This window comes from Mixophyes fleayi, chromosome 5 (assembly GCF_038048845.1).
Source record: "Mixophyes fleayi isolate aMixFle1 chromosome 5, aMixFle1.hap1, whole genome shotgun sequence".
NCBI lineage: Eukaryota > Metazoa > Chordata > Amphibia > Anura > Limnodynastidae > Mixophyes > Mixophyes fleayi.
In genome coordinates this window covers 78,405,665-78,426,671 of record NC_134406.1, presented here as the reverse complement: position 1 = coordinate 78,426,671, position 21,007 = coordinate 78,405,665, and the positions used below count along the sequence as shown (strand labels likewise).

The window sequence follows — 21,007 nt, the reverse complement described above, 5'->3', positions numbered from 1 at the left end:
ACACATAAGTCTTTTGTGCTTAAGATGCCAGAGATCCTTTATGGTGTATTAACATAAACAAACAATATTCAAAGCAGTCAAAAGTCAGTCTCTTACCACAGTGATACTGACGGCATCATCAAACTGATGCATTAAGATGCTGATGACAGCAGAGGCCAGCAGAAGCATGAGCAGGGGATTTTTAAACTGAAATGAAGATGAAAGTTAAAAAAAAAAGATCAGCAAAGACTTTTACCAACAATTAAAGTAGATATTTGAAAAAATAAAATGCAAAGATACTGCAAAAAAAATATATAAAGATGTTAAGTATGACTGCCCAAGTCACAGTGGAACTTTTGTAGGATGCCTGTAGAGGTCCACCACAAACACATGTTCATGAAACACACGATTAACTAAATGTAATCTCTTATATTTATTGATATACCATGCTTTGTGCAAAGAAAAAAAAATTATATATATTTTAATTTTTTTTCAAAAAAACAAAAAAGACAATCACCCCTCAATTCTTCAAAATGAATGCTAGAAATGCCAAATTCTGTTAGCCCTTTCCCCCTCACTTGACTATGGTACAAAGTTTACTTTATTGTAAAACTTGGTAGCCCGTTTAGCTTTGGTTTTTCCCCAAACACATAAGTTTTTTAAAAAAAAAAATAAAAAAAAAATAAAATAGCAAATTACCAAAAAACGCTCCATTTCCAGACTATTATTAGCAATATACATGGAGATAAATTAAAGTGGTCCTAAAGATGTGGAAGAGGATTCAGTTGTTAATAATGGAGTGCGAAGGTGGAATGTAAGGTTAACACTTTCATGGTTTGTGTGCGACAATATAAATTTTGGGGTTTAGCAGCCTATAAGAGCTACTAGGTGGGGCGGTACACCTGTCAAACCGTAACGCAGGTTTACTAAGGCGAGTTCAGGAAGGACAGTAATCTCCCGTGGAGCAGAAGGGCAAAAAGATTACATTATAAAGATGCTAACTCAGGGTCCTCTTAATAGCATTATAGGCCTCCGGGCAAAGCAGTGCACTGGGGCCCAACCTACACAACCACTCACCCACTTATGCACAATTAGTACTTGTACACCGTTCTCATCAAGGTATGTATTCACAACAGCAAGATCACATGTACAGATAACAGCTGATACTTAGGCGATTAGTCCACTTAAACGTTTTAATAAAAAGGGTTTGAAGGTTCTGAATAAATCTCCCGGAATATTATACTGAAAAGTTGGCAAGCGTATGGGGCTCCTAGGCAAATTCCCAGCATGCCCATGTGTTAAGACAGCCCTGTGCAAACTTTCTTTTCTATTTGAAGATAAGCAAGCCAGTGTTTTATGTAGAGTGTAAGTTCATCTGTATCAGCCCATGTCTCACCTGTGCAATATATTTTTTCCACAATGGCTCATCTTCCCCGATATCAAACTCATTCCATCCATGGGAGACGCGCCTGTGGCAAACCTCAGAATTTGTTAAACCACTCTGAAGATCAGCCTGTAATGCAAGCAGAGAACTCATAATGCAATATAAGAATAGAAGGTTGGAAACAAACAAAACAAAAAACCACATAGTGTCTATAATGTTTTATAAACCTCTAGATCTTGATGAACAAATCTGCATGTCAATCGGTCTGCAAGTTCAAACACAGCTTAAAGCTCTCTATACACTTGCAATTTAGTACACGCACACACACACGCGCGCGCACACACACACGCGCGCGCACACACACACACACACACACACACACACACACACACGGGAAAAAATAAAATAAAAAATACGTGGTTAGCAGCACAATAATTAGGAAACCAGTAGTAGCGATTAAAGTGGTTTTTCATCATCAGATGCGTCTAGTTTATTAACTTATACAATTCCCAATTCTTTACATAGTTTTTTTAGATTGAATGTCTTCAGCTATTTCATTGACCTGGAGTACAACTAAACGGTACTTATGGAGGACACTGATGTACTGTGCTCATCTCAGTGTAACAATGTCATATCTGAGGAAAGGCTGTTGGAAGACACTGGTACTATAGGTATAGCTGCTATTATCATTAATAATTAACAAGCAAAGCACAGTCATTCTGGCAATATCTGTGCACTAAATGGTCTCATCACTTTGTCCAAACTAGTGATCAAGAGCAAAACAATACATACTGAGTTCTTTAAATCAGGATGGGAAGCTTTCTATAAGCATAAAACAAATGAATTAATAAGTGCACACGTTTTCTTTACTGTAACACAGCATTGGCTGATAGAGCGATCAGAGATGATCAAAAGCAGTCCTAAATCATTAGCAGTAGAGTCAATATGGTAGATCGCTATACTGTTTGTTACACCTTCTATCTAAACCCCAACTCCACTGAAACTATGGTGTGAAATGAATACAATTTTGTGAAAGTAGGATCTGTGGAGGATATTACAGCACTGGCATTATGAAGAGCTTCAAGTACTCAAAGCCAGAATGGGGCATAGTGGAAAAAGGTTTCTAATGAAAAGAATTCACTATGAATCATGGAATCAAAGTCAACCACAATGATTCAGAAGTGCAAATAAAAGAGAAACCACATATTGTCTATGAGTACTAGTCACATACAGTACACGCAAATTCAATCAGTTTGTACACATCTACTGAATCATAATATCCTAGATGATTCTGACAGTCAGACACTACTGTCTGTAAATATCGGCCATCTACAGCCTCTCAAATTGGTAGTTTGATGCTTTGAATCTTTAGTCCAAGCAATTAAAGCAGTCAAGACTTGGGGCAATAACCAGACCAGTAAACCAAGAACTCTAAATTCTGTGGAATACTTAGCTCTATGAAAGCCTATTGGCAGAAGGGCCGACAACATAGCCCAGTGATGGGCAACACTATATTACCACCCTCTAACCTTCAAAAGAAGAACCTCACATTACCCTTAATATCAGTAAAAAGTTAAAACAATGCATTTAAACCAAAGAAAGCAAGAAATAGACTCCTATATGTACTAACCTATCATCTGGCATTTTAAACAAGTGTTACAAGCCATTAACAAACAAATCTGACAATAAAAGAGGAAGCAGGGGGTAGCAGGTGAAGGCTCACAGGGCAGTCTGTTGCCCATCACTGCCATCAACCATCCAACAGCAGTCTCAATGCCTGAAACAACGTGGCCAGCCTGGAGTTTAAGGAGCTAGTACTGTTAGGGGAACGGAGAAAGGCTGGGTTGAGCTGTACACCTGTGCACTACAGAGGACTCCAATCTGCATATTCACAACACTAACAAGGTCTTCATCCACAAGGTAGACTGTATTAAAATGTCCAAAATATGACTAACAAGGATAGAAAACATCGACCACATTATTTTTCCATATGTAAGTGTATACATAGGTTTTATACTGGCATCCACACAAGATAGATTTGTTACCCAATTTGTATATAATTGGCCAAAATTATGTGCCTATTAAAAAGCCAAATGTTATAAGCAACATAGACATAACAGCAGTTATAACCAAATAATCAGCTCAAACAAACTACAATTCTATGCAATCCACTTACAGTGGAAGGCCAGTGCGTTACTAGAATATGGTCAGAAATAGTATTAGGACAATCAGCAAACCGGTGGAAGTTTATACTAGATTGCATTAACTTCCACCGGTTTGCTGATTGTCCTACATTTTTTTTTTTTTTTATAAAATAGTCTAGCAATGAGGAAAGACAACACACTTACGGTACACAGTACAGTATGAATTCATCTATATGTGGTCAATATGTAATGAGACCCTTGCATTGTTGGGTATACTGCAATGATGAGCCATTATCGTTCCAAAGCTCACCGTATTGCTTCATTTCATTTTAAAATCAAACTAAAAATCTTGTTCAATGAGGACACTATTTCCTTCCAAGCCTGCAGTGTGTATGCACTCATGATCAGCATCTCCATACAGTTTACAGAGTCATGTTCTTTTCAGAAGATGTTTACGACAGATCCAAGAGTAAATCTTTTAAAACATGAATAGCGTTTACCCTTTAATTGATTTGCTGATTAAGAATTTTTTTTTCCCCTTCTTCAAATAGTTGGTAAAAATATTTACAGATATGGCATTGGGAGAAATTTTCTGTAGTTTGTGCCCAGCCTAAATAAATCAAACTTTCCTCTCTTACCTTAAGTATCCAAGCAACTTCACTTGTCGGCAATTCACTGGCTTTTTTCGAAGGCAACACAGGAATCATTGTAACATTTTCAGTATTTGAGGTTTTGGGAAATGTTGATGCCTGTAAGAAAAGTTGAGTGGGGTTCAGTAATCTGTTATTTAAAAATCTATACAATTGTTTGGGGTTTTTTCTTAAACAAGAAAAAACAAACAAAAATTTTTAAATAAATAAATATAAAAACCTGGCTGCAAGATTAGACAAATCCAACCTGTAAAAATTATAAATATTTTATTTTGGGAAGGTGTGGGTATGGGTGCGTGTTTCATGTGAAGTCAAAAAATGTTTTAGTCCATGGAGTACATTAGGGAACAGGGGAAGACAGAGACCCATGAACCAAAAAAATGGTAACAGAATAGGAAGTCTGCTATTTAAATTCACATGCAATACTCTGGCTGTGTATATTGCAATATGTGCAATATAGTTTTACTGGCAGATTAAAATAAATAAAATTTTCTACCTTCTGGCTAGTACTAAATATAAACATGAATTCCATCTGAATTTCAGTGCAGACAATCATTTTGGGAGCTAAATAGATAACCATAGGAATGCAGCACCAGGTATGAGGGCGACAGGTTTTAGTAAGGGGCTCATTCCTACTACTTTCATTATCTTAGTCTGGCTTCCTGCTTGTATCCATTTCAATGTTGGTCTCCAGTACACTACTAGTCCATCCATCCGATTAAAAAATGCAGCAGAGTGCAAACTTCGGGAGCAGGCAGGATCTTTTTGGAGCCATGAACCACATGCATCCATCACAGCCATTTATATAGAGTCTACAATGCACTTTACAAAGGATAGTCATTTACATCAGTCCCTGCCGTAATGGAGCTTACAATCCATATTCCTTACCACACACTAGTCCATTTTAACCAGGGCCAATTCGCTTATCAGTATGACCAACTAAAGCTAGGTGACCGCTCGTTCAAAAGTCGGGTCAGTGTGTGTAGTGACACAATGGTCGAAAGTCTGCCCAAATGGACGATTATCGCCTCATTTGATTGGCCGTATCGTTTAATATTTTCATTCAAATCTCGTTTCCTTTGTGTAGTGTGTATAAACTTCCGACAACATGGTTGTAAAAAGTCGCTAAAGGTAAGTCCGCTCTTTCCTTTATCTTCTAAAACAAGGCTAGTGTGTATGCAGTCCATGGACCGAGCGATCGGACCATCGATCAGCATAAAAAGTTGGTGGAAAATTCTGTAGTGTGTACCCAGCATAAGCAACTCCCTAGTTAGATGTTAGCAGTTCTATTTGTGTCTCACTGGCTACTTGACCCTGGATTCATCCATTACTGATACAATGGTGTGATCTACGACCCATTCCCATACACAGAAAACTACACAGGTGAGGGGCATCAACAAGACTGTTGAATCAGGTGAACATGAATAGCAGAAAACATGAACATGACCTTTGGAGGTTAACCTAGTAAAGGGGAAAAAAAAAAAAAAACCCAAAAAACAATTTCCCATAAATAAAACAAAATAAATACTACTTTGAAAGATGCGATTATATTACCACCTCTCCCTATGAAACTACAACAGCAAAACAGTTACTTGGTAACAGTTGATCATGACTTCAATTTCCACTGACACAATGTTAATTGTCTGTCAAAACAAAGCAAGCTTGTTCTCAGCATTTCCCGTCAATTCAACACATTTTGAAAATAACAGTTCTAGATAGCAGCAGTTAGAAGACAAAAAGAAATTTGCAAGAATGCAAACATTGTATCAAATTTTATCACTTCAGTTACTTAAAAAAAAAAAAGACAAACGAGTCAAAGCTTCAAAAAAATAAAAAATAAATGAACATTGAAGACTGTTCTGCTCAGCAGACGGATAACACTTTTACTCTACAAAATAACCAAACAATGATCTACGTAAATGTATGTATGCACTCTAGGTTCATGCTTTTTATTGAGGTACAAAATAGAGTTGTACACATAGGGGAACTCAGGGGGACAATATGTAATACAAATAGCATCTGTCATCAGTAGTCTTGCAAACATCAAACATGTTCAACTAAATAACCACAACATGAAGAGCTCTTTATTACATGACAACTGCTGGTGCTGGATTAAATCACCAGGTTCATCAAGCCCAGTCTCCTCTCTTCCCCAGCGACAAGAACTGCATAATTCACTCACTGCCTCCAGACATTCTGCTGAGTTAGCAGATCAGATGCTTCTCCATTTATTATACTTGTTAGGGCATCTGGTAATATGTCCCTTATAGGACATGCAAAGTGATGGGTTTCCAATTTTTCAAACCTACGTTAATTCATTGCCAAAAAGATGCAAGATTTTCATACTTGGTACAGATATGTTATAACATTACATACCAGCTTTCTGTACCATATTAAAAATGTCCTCATAAAAAAAAAAAAAAAAAAAAAATATTGTCTGCATATTTTTTGTGCTTTATTTAGACTAGGTGATAAGAAATAGCAACCACAGGCACCAATGTTTAAAGCTGCACTATTACGTAGAAAAATATTATATTTAGTTGCCTCTCCACAGTCCCAGGGCTGATCCATAATTCTTAAAGCCCAGCAGAATAAAAAAAAAAAAAAACACAAAACAAAAAACCCCCACACTTGATTGTGCTTGCAAATGGCCCGCCTGTCCACAAACCCCCTCCCACCACGACCAGTTCATCATCTAAAATAGATTTACCGATATTACAGAATGGACAGAGCCATTGGAAGACAGCAACATGTAGCAGACCCTTGGGTTCAAGTAGCGAGGGCTGTCTAAGTTTAAAAAAAAAAAAAAAAAAAAAGACAGATGGGAGTGCAGTTATAAATATTTGCAATTGCTTTTTTTTCTTCCCTCTCTCAAACATGCCAATTTTATACAGAGTTGTTGCTGTAGATGACTGATGCACCCACTCTCAGGTACGGAGGCCTGTAGATCATTTAATCATGCTTCTTGGCATACCAATGTCTTGTCACATTGCTCATCTGCTGAGATTTGATGGATTACCTTTACTAGATAGTGTCAAAATATCCAAATAGAGATATATTTCTCGTTTTTTTTATACCAAATGATCTAAATATTGGGAGAGGGAGAGGGCTAGGGTTTCTGCCAGATAAATGTCAATCTCATTAAAAGAGCATAGATGGGGGGGGGGGGGGAAGAGACAAACAAAACCAGAAGGACATGCAGATACAAAAAAATATCTGTAAGATTAGAAAGGAAGACCTTAAGCTGGGTACATACTACACTGTTTTGGTCCAATAATCGGCTCAAACAGCCGACATACGACCGCTCGTTTAAAAGTCGGGTCAGTGTGTACAGTGACACGATGGTCGAAAGTCTGCCCAAATGGACGATTATCGCCTCGTTTGGTTGGTCGTACTGTTTAATATTTTCGTTCCAATCTCGTTTCCGCTGTGTAGTGTGTATAAACTTCCGACCGATCCACAACAGTGAGTACGAAATTACAGTCATTGCTCACAACAACATGGCTGTAAAAAGTCGCTAACGGGACATCCGCTCTTCCCTTTCTTGTCCTAAACAAGGCTAGTGTGTATGCAGTCCATGGACCGAGCGATCGGACCATCGGTCGCATGTAAAAATCGCTCGGCATAAAAAGTTGGTCGAAATTTCTGTAGTGTGTACCCAGCTTTAGCAATAGTAAATCTGCCTTCAGAACACATTCTATACTAACAAAACGTTGGCATAATCTCAAGACTGATAGTCACCTAAATAGTTTATTGGAGATGGACCAAACGTTATATATAAAAGAAACAAGTACTGAAGGGATTCCTTTGTTCCTTATGCACGGCCATCATGACTAGAACCAAACATGGACAAGTGGCTTACATCAAGTGCCTGTAGTTCTAGATGTGGTGGTTCCTGATGTACAACTTGTGGATTGATTCATAGACAAGTATGCAAAAAATATCAGTCACCTACAACGGTTTTGGAAGTTCCCGTTAAACAATTGATAAACTGTAAGACCACCAATGTAGTATAACTAATAAACACTTGACCACTTTTCCTGTTAACACTCTGGAAGAAGGGCGTCTGAGGAGGTAAGGCACCGTGAACCACATCATTATGGTGAAAATACTAATACACTAGTAATATAATTACAAACATAAGTCATTGTATATTACTTTAAAAAACAAACACTCTTTTTGCCATTTTGGTTTCTTCTATCTTCGTCGTTTTATTTACCTGTATTAAATATTTAACATACTTGCCCACTCTTCCAGAATTTCCAGGAGACTCTCAAATTCTGGGTAAGTCTCCTGGACTCCAGAAGAGCAGGATTTTCGCCGCATCACAATTTGTAGCACCCTTTACACCCCCCACAAGCATCTCCCGGGGAAGTAACAGAAAAACTGGGCAGGTATGATATATATATAACCATAATCAACTAAGCATCGTGATGGGTTCTTGTCGATCATAACTTTTCGCAATAGCAACGCGATAAACGGGTGGGTTTAGGTAGTTGCAGTTTTAGTTACCAAGAGGTACCTGTAATACCAAGTGAGGTGCAGGTTGGGTGGAGTTTTCAATTTTAAAAAGAATAAAATAAAAGCTCAACAGAAGTGCAGTATCACCATCTATTCCTTAGACCCTCTACTACAAAAAGCAGTATTCCCAATATGCAGCTTGCAGTCAAGAGTAAAAGGCTGCAGAATATATAACTTTGTTATGTCAGAGTGAGAAAATCCATCTAGTCTATTCTATTACCAATGAAGCGTCAAGACAGTCAACTGTCCAGAACCGGTGCTTTGGTCTTACCCCCTTCCAGCTCCAGGCAATCGTGTAATGCAAAACAACATCACACCACTCACAATGATCCCCACCATTAGCCCAGCCCTCTTCTACAATTATAGGACATATACACAATCCTGAAAAACCAGTTTGTCTAGTCCTAAGGAGTATCAGGGCACATTTCTATAACAAAAAGGGCTGGATGTCATAAGAATTGAGGACATGCTTATGCTCTTTGAAGCTATGCCATAATGTTAACGATATTTTAATTTTAAATTAAAACACATTTGCTGCAATTCAGAGCAATTTAAAAAAAAAAAAAAACACTTGTTTAAACCAGTGCTGGCTTTACCTGCTACAATAATTTTAACTTTTTTTTTTTTCCCCTTTAGCCCCCACGTGTCATCTATGTTGGTTGGTGTGTAAGGCTATATATTGGCATTTGCAATGCATTAAAAGAGTCAAGTAAGAATGTTTATAAACCGCAATGTATTTATGTAGTTTCATAAGAGCCGAGAGGTGTGTACAAGTGTTTAAAAGCAAGCAAGCAAAAAAGAAGCATAAATTAAACAAGACAGGTAGTCATCTTGTGCAATACCAATGTAAGCACTCAGGGGCAATTCAAATGGGCGCGTTACTGTAAAAAGGAGCATGGCCATTGCACTATTACCATTACGGTAATAGTGTGCATAATTATCGCTAACAGTAATTTCAAAGCTGACTTTTTGCTTGCTGCTCAGGGAAATACGAGTTAAAATTACCGTATTAACGATAAGAGACTTAGATATAAGCAATACAAATTAAAAGCATGCAAATTTAAAACTATATGTAAAGTTGTATTTGGTACAATTGTTTTATTTTTTCAGAAACGTAAAATGCAGAGTGTTACACAATTATGTACATAGCATTAAAATGGGAAGCACTTATATAGCAAAGAGTCTTTAACAAACCTTAAGTAAACCAACATGCAAGCTATCAGTAATCTACTTCAGTGTGAGCGTTTTAAAAAGGAACTACCAATAAATCAAAAGCTACAGTCCACCCTGGTGATTGTATAAATAAAGGGTGACATCAACATTAGATACTAAACGGAATTTGGACCCTGATAAAACTGGCCGCACAATTAATGGGCTGTCTTTTCTGTTGCATTTTGAATATTAAAAACTACAGACTGTCCTTTGCTCTGTTCTATACCAACATTACTTCAGACAGTGTTGCTCAGGAAACAAGCCTGAGCAGCCTAGGTCACTTTTGCTCCTGACATGCTAGCAAAAACAAAAGTATGTGTAGCAAGACCCGATCACTATCTGTATGCATGACCTACTATACCATTTGCAATTGTATATTTACAGACATACTAAGGGGCAAGGTGGCAATAATTTGTGGCATGTAAATTTGCCCATACACTGGCAGAACAAACCACTATCCAAATTGGCCATGCATGTAGAACTTTCAGAATATCATTATTTATTATTGCACACTATAGATTGCTGCATTAAATAGTAATGAGGCTACATATGATTACAGGACGACGGTAGATATCTGCTGTGGTCCCAGCCTCATTGTTTGCTAATCCAGTGCCTATATGGTGACAGCGATTACGCACCATTTATCAAGCTCCAAAATTCAGGGGTTGACCCCGACACCCAACACCATCTGAAGATGCCGTTAACCATTCTAGTCGATAGGGAGAGCGTTGCAGGAGAGGGTATCCGAAGGTGCTCCTCTCCCCATTGCAAATTCTGTCTGGCCATAGAAACCTGTAAGTAAAGGGATTACAACTGCAAACACTTTACTATAAAAACTAATTGACAGGAGAGGCTCCTACCAAAGCTGCTGTCCCGGCTGAGCATTGTTAATAGATACATTAAATCATTGTGATTAGGATTGATAACATGAGAGAAATACGATGGGTCATAAAAAGCCCCCTCAGTCTCTTAAAATTATTTTTGGTGTTTCATCACTTTTTGTTATGAGTTATTTGAATACGAAACCACGTTTTATGTTCAATTATTGCAGGAATAAATGGGAATAAAGAAGTTTTGCTCACCATGATACTGTACAGTATATCATTTTAGCTTGTTCAAGGAAGCAAGATTACATAAGAGTAAATCTTACAGGGCACAGCAGAGTGGCCATTATGAATAACATTCCTGACATACCAAATATTACAGTGCACCAGTAAGTGAATAAGGCGGTGTTAAAGGGTGCTATAAGTGTATGGGTTACCAAATGTGGTGATGACCATTTAATAATGTTATTTATGACTTATCGGCAACAAACTCCTCGCAAAGGTAGGTCTGGGAGTATTTTTCCTAAATCCACAGTACCAATATTTACATAATAAGCTTATGCAAGCCGTTACTTATAAATATATTCCATTTAAATGGAGCATTATATTGGTACAAACTACCTAATCTCCCTAAACATCTGTAAACTGAAGACAAATGATATCTGAAGCCAACAACCTACCTGTGATTCAATAAACTATAATCTAGTCATATTTAATATAAATGACCTTCCAGGTTGCCTCATACACAGACAAACCTCCATTCAACTTACAGTTTCCATCATGTTCCGCTGCGTGCCTAGTCTGAGGCAGAAAGAAAGAGAAATAAAGGTTTGCCTGTGTTTCATGAGATAAACCTTTCTATTGGGTGGAGCCAACTGTCAATCAGGAACATGTAGAACAGATTCTCTGTGACAATGCCTACATTTACAACTACATTGTAACAAGGCTGACCCATGGCTGAATCGGAGATAATCCTGTCTGACCACTGTCAAACTGCACTTCAGCAGTGTGGTGTGAACAAGCCCTTACACTCTCCCACCTGAACCTTGACAGATTTACCAAACAGTTTGAAAAGTTGAAGAAAAAATAAAATAATTGGATATATGCATATTAAGCAATAAGTGCAAGGGAACAATTACTTTAAAGCAGACATTAAGCCAAGAAAAGAATTTAGCACTAAGGACTTCAATAGACTTTATAAGTTAGCAAAACTAGATGGCTATTTGTAGACAAAAAAAGCTAAGAAAACATAGCGTTTTGGATGACTGTACAGGTCTAACAAGTTCTTCTGCAATAACAGCAATGTTACAGTTACATTTTTCGATCATTGAGGGGTTACTTTGACATTTTGGTGTAAAACTACTTGGAAGTAGCAGTCTGACATTTGTCAAGAAATTTGAATGTTTTATAGTGTCCACAGCTACCAAAGAACATGGCGACAGAAAAGCAAGGCATATTTACATCGCCTGACGTGTATCTGCCGTTAGAACGTCTACTCAACTGTGCTCACAATTTACATTGTCCATCTTTTCTATTCGTATGTTTTAAACTAATAGAAAAGACACTTTCATCAGTTAATCCATTGTAAATAACACCACTAATATATTCAAGTGCAATAATAATCATCATCATTTATTTATATAGCGCCACTAATTCCGCAGCGCTGTACAGAGAACTCATTCACATCAGTCCCTGCTCCTTTGGAGCTTACAGTCTAAATTCCCTACTATAGACACACACAGACAGATAGAGAGAAAGAGAGACTAGGGTCAATTTTTGATTGCAGCCAATTAACCTAACAGTATGTTTTTGGAGTGTGGGAGGAAACCGGAGCACCCGGAGGAAACCCACGCAAACACAGGGAGAACATACAAACTCCACACAGATAAGGCCATGGTCGGGAATTGAACTCATGACCCCAGTGCTGAGAGGCAGATGTGCTAACCACTAGGCCACTGTGTAATAGTATGACTTTCTAGAGTCAGTGGCCAACATGATGCATATGTAGTACTGGATCATAAAATGTTAAGTCATGGTGACATTTCTATGTAAATATACCACCACCTGTTCATGTATGCCATATATCACCCCAACAACGTTTCCCCGTTTATATGGGTATTTTAGGGGTGGAAAGAAGCACTTACATTATAAAGTGATGGAATCATTCTAAAATACTTCTCTGCAATTTGGCAATTGGCACTGCTCCATTATATTCTAGGAGTTATTGAGTTTTAAATGTAAAAAGATTAAAATCTCCCATTTATCACACACATAAAAAAGGAGATTAATTTTACCTTCAACGTTGCATATAGTTAGACTCGTGGATAATCCTGGATAAACACAATGGCCACACTACTATCACAGGGAAGCGTTAACTTTATTTAAAAAGGATGCATGCTAAGGTCATTTAGATCATAAAGTGAACATACCAACAACAGTCTCCTAATCTGCTGTTCACAAGAAGATTTGTATTCTCGTTACCAGCAAACAATAATATGTCATGATTCATTACAAACAGATGAACATTTCTTTGTTTCTTTAGAAGACAGCAGGGACAGTACCAGGCCTTGGCAGCAGTGTTTTGTAACAGGCAGAGAATGGCCATGCATAGCAAAACATTTGTTAATAGGAAGCCAGCTTCTTCTAGTTTGTAATCATCAAATCAGTTCATTGATATTCTTAAGCTAAACCGCTTGCTGCTTGTACTCCCCTTTCCCCTGCTCAGCTACATTATGAATTATCCTATGTAAGTTAAACCACGTTTATATTTTTTTCACCTATATCTCTATATTGCCATTATCTCTGTTGTATGTTGGGCAATCAAGGGTTAAACTCAAGAAATAATTCTATTGGTGGGCAAAATAAATAAAAAGTTATGGAAGAAACACCAGTCATCAGGCCCAGTACCCACTGGTGTTAAAAGTCATGCTTTTACCTACATTTAAACATAGTAAAACCATGTAAACTGAGTACTTATTGGTTCCCATAATCACACATACTAATTACAGCCAGAAGTATTGTCATATTTTGAATGGTGCATTCTCTGCTTTGTAATAGAAATACAGGTCACTAAAATTCTTCCCAATATTGGGTAACCAGCTTTAAAAGTGTAGGACAACCAATTTTGTAATGAGACTGGCAGCTTGAACAAACTGGAGGTGGCTTAGAAACACCCAAGCTTTGTTTTCAAAAGGAAAACTAAATTAATGTCTTTTCAAACCAGCAACAAACATACAACACTAAGAGAATGCTTAAATTTAAAACAATAAAATAAAATCTGCACTGAATAAGCCTGTTAGTTTTGGAGAAACGGTCACAGAGGAACTAGGGTGTTCTTTGCAGATTACATTAAATCACATCAGCTAGCAGAAGGTAATTTCATCACCTATAAGTGGACCAAAACCTGGTGTTAGAACAGCTCTGTTTAACAGGAAAAATTATAAAATTATTCAGCTCAACTCCCATTTTTACCAGTTTTAAGTAAAACAAGAAGGTAGTAAAGAGGGAGAGCAATTCTATTATACCATTTTCTGTGTCAGTCTGTACAGCATCGACCACTCTATAGAAGGTTGAGACTGTAGGATTAAAGTAAATATAAAATAAGCATTTAAAATGTGCTAAGTGGCCAGCTTGTAAATAGCACTTAAAAGGGTTTCTCATATTAAGGCTTCGTTCCACCAACTTTTGCTATGGTAGTTTTTAATATATTAACAGTTATTGCATTCATTTTCAACAGTTACCAAATTCATCAGCCCTTTTAGCTTGGAAAATCAGACTTGAAGAATTGGATAGTCTCTCCTGCAATTTATCCCCCCCCCCCCCATCCCTCCAAGAGGTAGTGGAAAACACAAAACACACACATTGTCTGCAAGTGTGCCGACGTAGTTTTAGAGATGATCAGACTATATGGATATGCTCACCTTCAATCTGTAGCTGTTACCACTAACTTTTCTCCTACTGTCTGAAAGGGCACTTAAGTGCTGCTACATAGGTAGCCCTGGTGTCACTAATTTGTTAATGCTTTCTAGAGCCCATAATAGAACAAGAGAGAACCATCTATTGTAGTGATACAGAGAAACAGTGAGTAAACATACACCAGGGCAGCACGGTGGCTAAGTGGTAAGCACTTCTGCCTTACAGCACTGGGTCATGAGTTCAATTCCCGACCATGACCTTATCTGTGAGGAGTTTTTATGTTCTCCCTGTGTTTGCGTGGGTTTCCTCCGGGTGCTCCGGTTTCCTCCCACAGTCCAAAAATATACTGGTAGGTTAATTGGCTGCTAAACAAATTGACCCTAGTCTCTCTGTCTATGTGTATGTTAGGGAATTTAGACTGTAAGCTCCAATGGGGCAGGGACTGATGTGAGCGAGTTCTCTGTACAGCACGACAAGTCGAAAAGTTTTAAAAAAGTCAAAAAAGGTCCTTTAAAAAGACGTCGATATTCAAATAATATCATTTACACAAGTATCAAGACATACATACACACTTTTATGCCTAAACCAAAAATGTTTGGCAATGATGTGTAACAGAACATTCAATAAAATTATAGCGGTGCCCAATCAAATTGAATGGAAATCACTGAGCCAAGTTTGTCTACGTAAGGAGTCACTATATACCATGTGTTGTGATATCCCCAGCAACTTATTTACTTATACCACTGTTTATAGACTTTATTACTTCATTTACCACCCATTTATCCCTTCATTGAATACTCCAGGACTCTGTATATCTAATAGAGACCTACAACAAAGGAACCATGTACAGGAATAAAGGTCCTTGTTTCCAAGTATGGAAAACATCCGTTATCAATACTATTTCTATTTTAGCGGTTTGAACGCTATTTTTACTTCCCATTAAATAGGAACACTTTCTATCTACAGTATGGAACCACCGTTTTATTGGTACAGAAATCCTTATTATACTTGGATAGACGCTTACACCTCCTAGTGGACGGGAAACCTGCCAGTCATTCAAATAGCCAATAGTAGGGAGGCCCTACTAGAACCAATCCTGTTCCATTCCTCTCTATTTAAACATCCCACCAAATCCAATATGGCACCTATATTCCTGACGAAGCTGCACAGCGAAACTAGTTAGTATCCAACACCCACACTTTCTGAAAGTGCCTGTTCAGCTGCCATGAAGATAACCTAACCCTGGAAATAGTGAACGGCCTTTCTTGTTCTACATCGCCGCATGCGCACTAGTCCTAGCTGCAGCTATTACTGCCCTACAATCAAGGCTTCCACATCTGGCTACTCATATGCTTTGGACCACATGAAGGGATCTCCAACAGAAACAGCATCTCTGCAAAGAAGCCCAATTTAGGGCAAGTCTGGTTTACTTTTACCCTGCTACTGTATGATCTTAGTGGACCTGCCTTCTGCTTTCATTGACCAACGTCGTATTGGACCGACGGGAGGTACGCTTATTACTCCTAATGCCCACTTGGGAAGGAAGACACCCACATACTACCATTACCCGATACAATCTTCTGGAGTCTATTCTCTTCTTCCCTATAAGGAACATTTCGACTACCAATGAAAACAGACTTTTTAACTTGAATTAACATCCATCAGCGAGACATTGAGGCTTATGTTACACCACTTGACTTTTTTATCTACCTGAACTCTATGCATTTATGCTGATATATATCCAAGTATAAAGTACTGAACTATTTAAGATCTTCATAAGATGCTATATATGCTCATATGGATATTGTTTATGAATGTCTATTTAGGCTGCTAGCACTATAGCTGTGTTATATATTACACCACCACATGTGGTATATATATTAATTAACCTCTGAAAAGGTTGTTAAAATTCACATGCTGGCTACAGATGACAGTCCTAATAATCGATGAAAACACTATGGGGTATATTTACTAAACTGCGGGTTTTAAAAAGTGGAGACGTTGTATATAGCAACCAATCAGATTCTAGTTATTTAGTAAATTCTACAAAATGACAGCTAGAATCTGATTGGATGCTATAGGCAACATCTCCACTTTTCTCAAACCCACAGTTTAGTAAATAAACCCCTATGAATTTACTGTTGAGCCATTGTATCATTTTGTAACACTTAGGATGATTAAAGACCACCTTCTCCTACTGCTTGATGAAAACAAATATCTTCAAAAACAGTTCTATGGTAAATGCAAGAAGAAGAAAAAACTGGGAACTTAAATATGGAATATATCAGTCTATCTACGCATTTGTGTCCTTCTGTGAAGTGATAATCTCAAGTATCTGAACCAGTTATTACAGAAATCTACCCTCTTGTTATTCTCCTTCTGGTATACTGCCATACCTTCTAAATTCCACAAAACAGCATGAAATCAACCTGTATAGCAGTCCCAAAAAAAGAACAAAAAAACAAACAAACCATTTTGGATGTGTGCACGAAGTGACATACTAAAGTTGCAGAGATGAGTGGAAATATGCACTTGCAAATCTGCAGTTCATTTGCAATTGACTTCTCCGACTGGCTTAAAAGCTGTAATCGTCAGTGAGAGGAAAATGAAACCTAAGCATATGTTAATAAAAGCTCCCGAAAGGGAATATACCATGACATACTTATGGCCTTAGTATTGGAACGTGATGGTGTTCCTGGTATTGAGCCTCAATTTGCCACAAACAATATCCCATTTTTTCTGAAAAGATGCCCGGCTTTCTTTCAGGTCAAATTGGACACATGCCGCGTGCCATTTCTGGGACACTACAATATATTATATGGTTTACCCTTTACTGGGCTTCCACATTGTCAAGTAGCCAATCTGGCAACCTCGTGTCCCAATTCATCATGAGCTTTAGCAAGTTCAACTATTTAATCCATGTGTGTGACTATAAATATGAGCTAGGACTATAATGATAGCAGACAGTGAACTGTGATTGTAAACTGCTGACATTTGAAGAAAAGGAAATATAGTTTGGATATAATGGGAAGGCAAGTCATTTTTAGATAAAAGTAGTTGCAAATTCATCTCCATTTGTTACACATAATTATAGAAACCCTACTTGAGGTTTTAAAACAGATATAGCCACTAAAGCTGGGTACACACTACACCGTTTTCATCCAATAATCGGCCCAAACAGCCGACATACGACCACTCGTTCAAAAGTCGGGTCAGTGTGTACAGTGACACGATGGTCGAAAGTCAGCCCAAATGGACGATTGTCGCCTCATTTGGTTGATCGTACCGTTTAATATTTTCGTTCCAATCTCGTTTCCGCTGTGTAATGTGTATAAACTTCCGACCGATCCACAACAGTGAGTTCGAAATTACAGTCATTGCTCACGACAACATGGCTGTAAAAAGTCGCTAACGGGACGTCCGCTCTTCCCTTTCTCGTCCTAAACAAGGCTAGTGTGTATGCAGTCCATGGACCGAGCGATCAGACCATCGATCACATGTAAAATTGCTCAGCATAAACAGTTGGTCGCAATTTCTGTAGTGTGTACCCAGCTTTAGTTGTAGGATGTGATTGCTTGTGCTGTTGCAAGATATGTAAATTATTTACAATCTGTGGTTGCTTTGTCTCCTTAGTATAAAGAAACAGAATACAAATAATCAGAAGCACAGTGCTTTATATTTTTCATTGTTCCACCATTATCCAATCCTCAAATGCTGCTACAAAATAAAACAAAAAAAAAAACAAACATGTTCTGAAACATGAAGCTAGTATTTAAAGAATGTTTGTTTCTACTCAGAAGAGTTTATAATACACAGACTACAAGTATTCATCCCTACTAATAATGTGGCAACAGTTATAATTATTTCTGTGCAGTTTAGAGTTTGTCCTTTAGAAAATAAGATTAACATTTGCAGTTTTTTTTTAGTAATACGGTGTTAATGTAAAAGGACACAAAAAAAAGAAAAAGCAAAAAGTAAAAGTAAGATATCAGAGCTTAAATCAGCACATTAATGAAAAGCCTTCCTATTTTTTTTTTTCCTTTGTTCCAGACTGAGTTATACAAGTCCTTACAAAGACAAACAATACATACAATATTAATCTAGAAAGCAGGAAACCAAAACTTCAAGTCGGAGTACAATAAAAAAAAAATATCAAGGGCTTCAGTAGGATGAAATTACAGATTGGGTACAAAAATGAAATTGTACTCCAGAACACCTTGAAAAACACTCTGGCACGAGTTGAAACGCGTTGGTGTGTGGAGTGGAAGGCGTTTACTTAGTAGTGGTGTAATAGACAATTCCATAGTGTCTACACAACTGGCAGCCCTAGCCCGGACGATAACGCTTTTGATTGTGAAAGGCTCTGAACTTTCGATCATCTGCCTACATTTAAGGAATACGAAAAAAAGGTCTTATAATGCATCAGACTCATCTAATACCTAATTAAAGATATCACAGTCATCAGACCATAGAAGTTGAATTAGAATGAACGAAGACTTAATATCAAAAGAAGATAGTTGGTACTCATGATACCGAAGACTATGTTGAGGAAGAGACTTTTGAAACTAAATTAAGTTCTTGTATCCATCTGTGATTATTATTGTTTTGTTTTTGGGGAGCGCCTATAATTTGTCTCTCACTTTGTATGTTCTATGAGGAATAGGACTGCACTAGATTGCACCGGAGATTCTACAATTGCTTTCTCTTTTCTAAGTCCTTACAAAGACAAACAATACATACAAATCTAAAAAGCAGGAAACAAAAACTTCAAGTTAGAGTATAATAAAGAAAAACATCAAAGGCTTCAATAGGCTGAAATTACAGATTGGATGCAAAAATGAAGTTGTACTCAGAACAGTCATTCCTTGTCTAAAAGGAAAGGGGAAGGAGCTTCTCTTTAGCTCACAAAAAACGAACACTGATCTGGGGGTAAATGTACCAAGCTGAGAGTTTTCCGACGGGTTTGAAAAACCAATCAGATTCTAGCTATTGTTTATTTGGTACATTCTACAGAATGATAGCTAGAATCTGATTGGTTGCGATTTGCAACATCTCCACATTTCAACCCCCCCCCCCCCCCCCCGAAAACTCTCAGCTTGATACATTTACCCTCTGGTGTCTGTTTGCAGAGACTTTAGATTATGATATCTGCACTTTCTACACACACACACACACACAGACACAAACTAATAGGCAGGCTAACTGAAAATTTCTCCAGATGTACTATAGTTATCAATGTTACCAACAACTGGGGAAAGAGAAGAAGAAAAAAAATGAAATAAAAAAAGGTGTGTCGGTTTAAATCAACTTTTAATCACGTTCTAAATTGTATACAGCAGTTTCCAGAGACAGACAAACAGAACAATATAATTATTTATATATCCCCTCAGTGTTTTCTTCTTCTGAAAAAAAATGACAGAAAAATAAAACCCTGTTTTAAGCATTTAACGTGGGTTATCAACACTTACCAGCCATTATTGGTCTCTCCTAAAATAAGCTGTTCAGGAGTACAGATGGCATATTTCTATTTATGGATATCAAGTCTGTTCTGATAAAACCTCTAAACCTACAGTGAATCATTAAACCACTTGATAAAACAGAGGGATTGTCCCATTCAGCCAAAGTTTGATTTTAAGGATGCAAAAATTTACACAGAGATAAAACATTCTAACCCTTAGCCTACCCTAATGTAAATATTATTCTTTATTACCAAATAATATTCTGGGACAGAAAGGTATATAGTTTTGGCAGTAAATTGGAACAAATATAATTTTCTTTATATGCATTACCCATGATTTCTCTAACTTTTATATTAATATACATTTCACATAACATTTACACATTATTGCACAAGTGCATGATACCCATGAAAAATACATCTGGGTCACGCTAGATGGGTTGACACAGTTTGCATGAACTAGATATGGAATTAGAGCAGGCATAGGAGAGACTAATATTAGATCGAACATTGATCTAATGCAGGCCTGTCCAACCTGCGGCCCTCCAGATTTTATGAAACTAGAAACCCCAGCATGCTTTGCCGGTAGACAAGCAGTTGATAGCTGGAAGGGCATGCTGGGACTTCTAGTTTCACAACACCTGGAGGGCCGCAGGTTGGACAGGCCTGATCTAATGCTACCTGGCTAGCACGGTTCATGCATTGGTTGATTGGTAAAATGATGCAACCAATCTTGTGATTAGGAACCAAATCTGATCCAATCACAGCGCTGGACATGATGCTGTTGCCTGTCACATTATTATTATATTCTTATTTATAAAGCACCAACATATCAGGTAGCACTGTACATTAAGGGAATAATGATACAAATAAATATATTACAATAACACGAGCCAGAATGTAAAGAGCCTGAGCAATTA

At 37.6% G+C, this 21,007-nt stretch overlaps 1 protein-coding gene across 2 annotated transcripts in view; it reads right to left on the bottom strand.

The window, feature by feature from the left end:
- The window catches only part of ATP2C1 (ATPase secretory pathway Ca2+ transporting 1), a 126,683-nt gene that overhangs the window by 44,329 nt on the left and 61,347 nt on the right, over positions 1-21,007 (bottom strand). For both annotated transcript variants that reach the window (XM_075212436.1, XM_075212435.1), the window contains 3 exons: positions 4,146-4,256; positions 1,376-1,492; positions 97-186 (listed from right to left, as the gene is read on the bottom strand). In XM_075212436.1, coding sequence (XP_075068537.1) covers positions 97-186; positions 1,376-1,492; positions 4,146-4,256 — 318 coding nt within the window. The remainder of the gene's footprint in view (positions 1-96; positions 187-1,375; positions 1,493-4,145; positions 4,257-21,007) is intronic.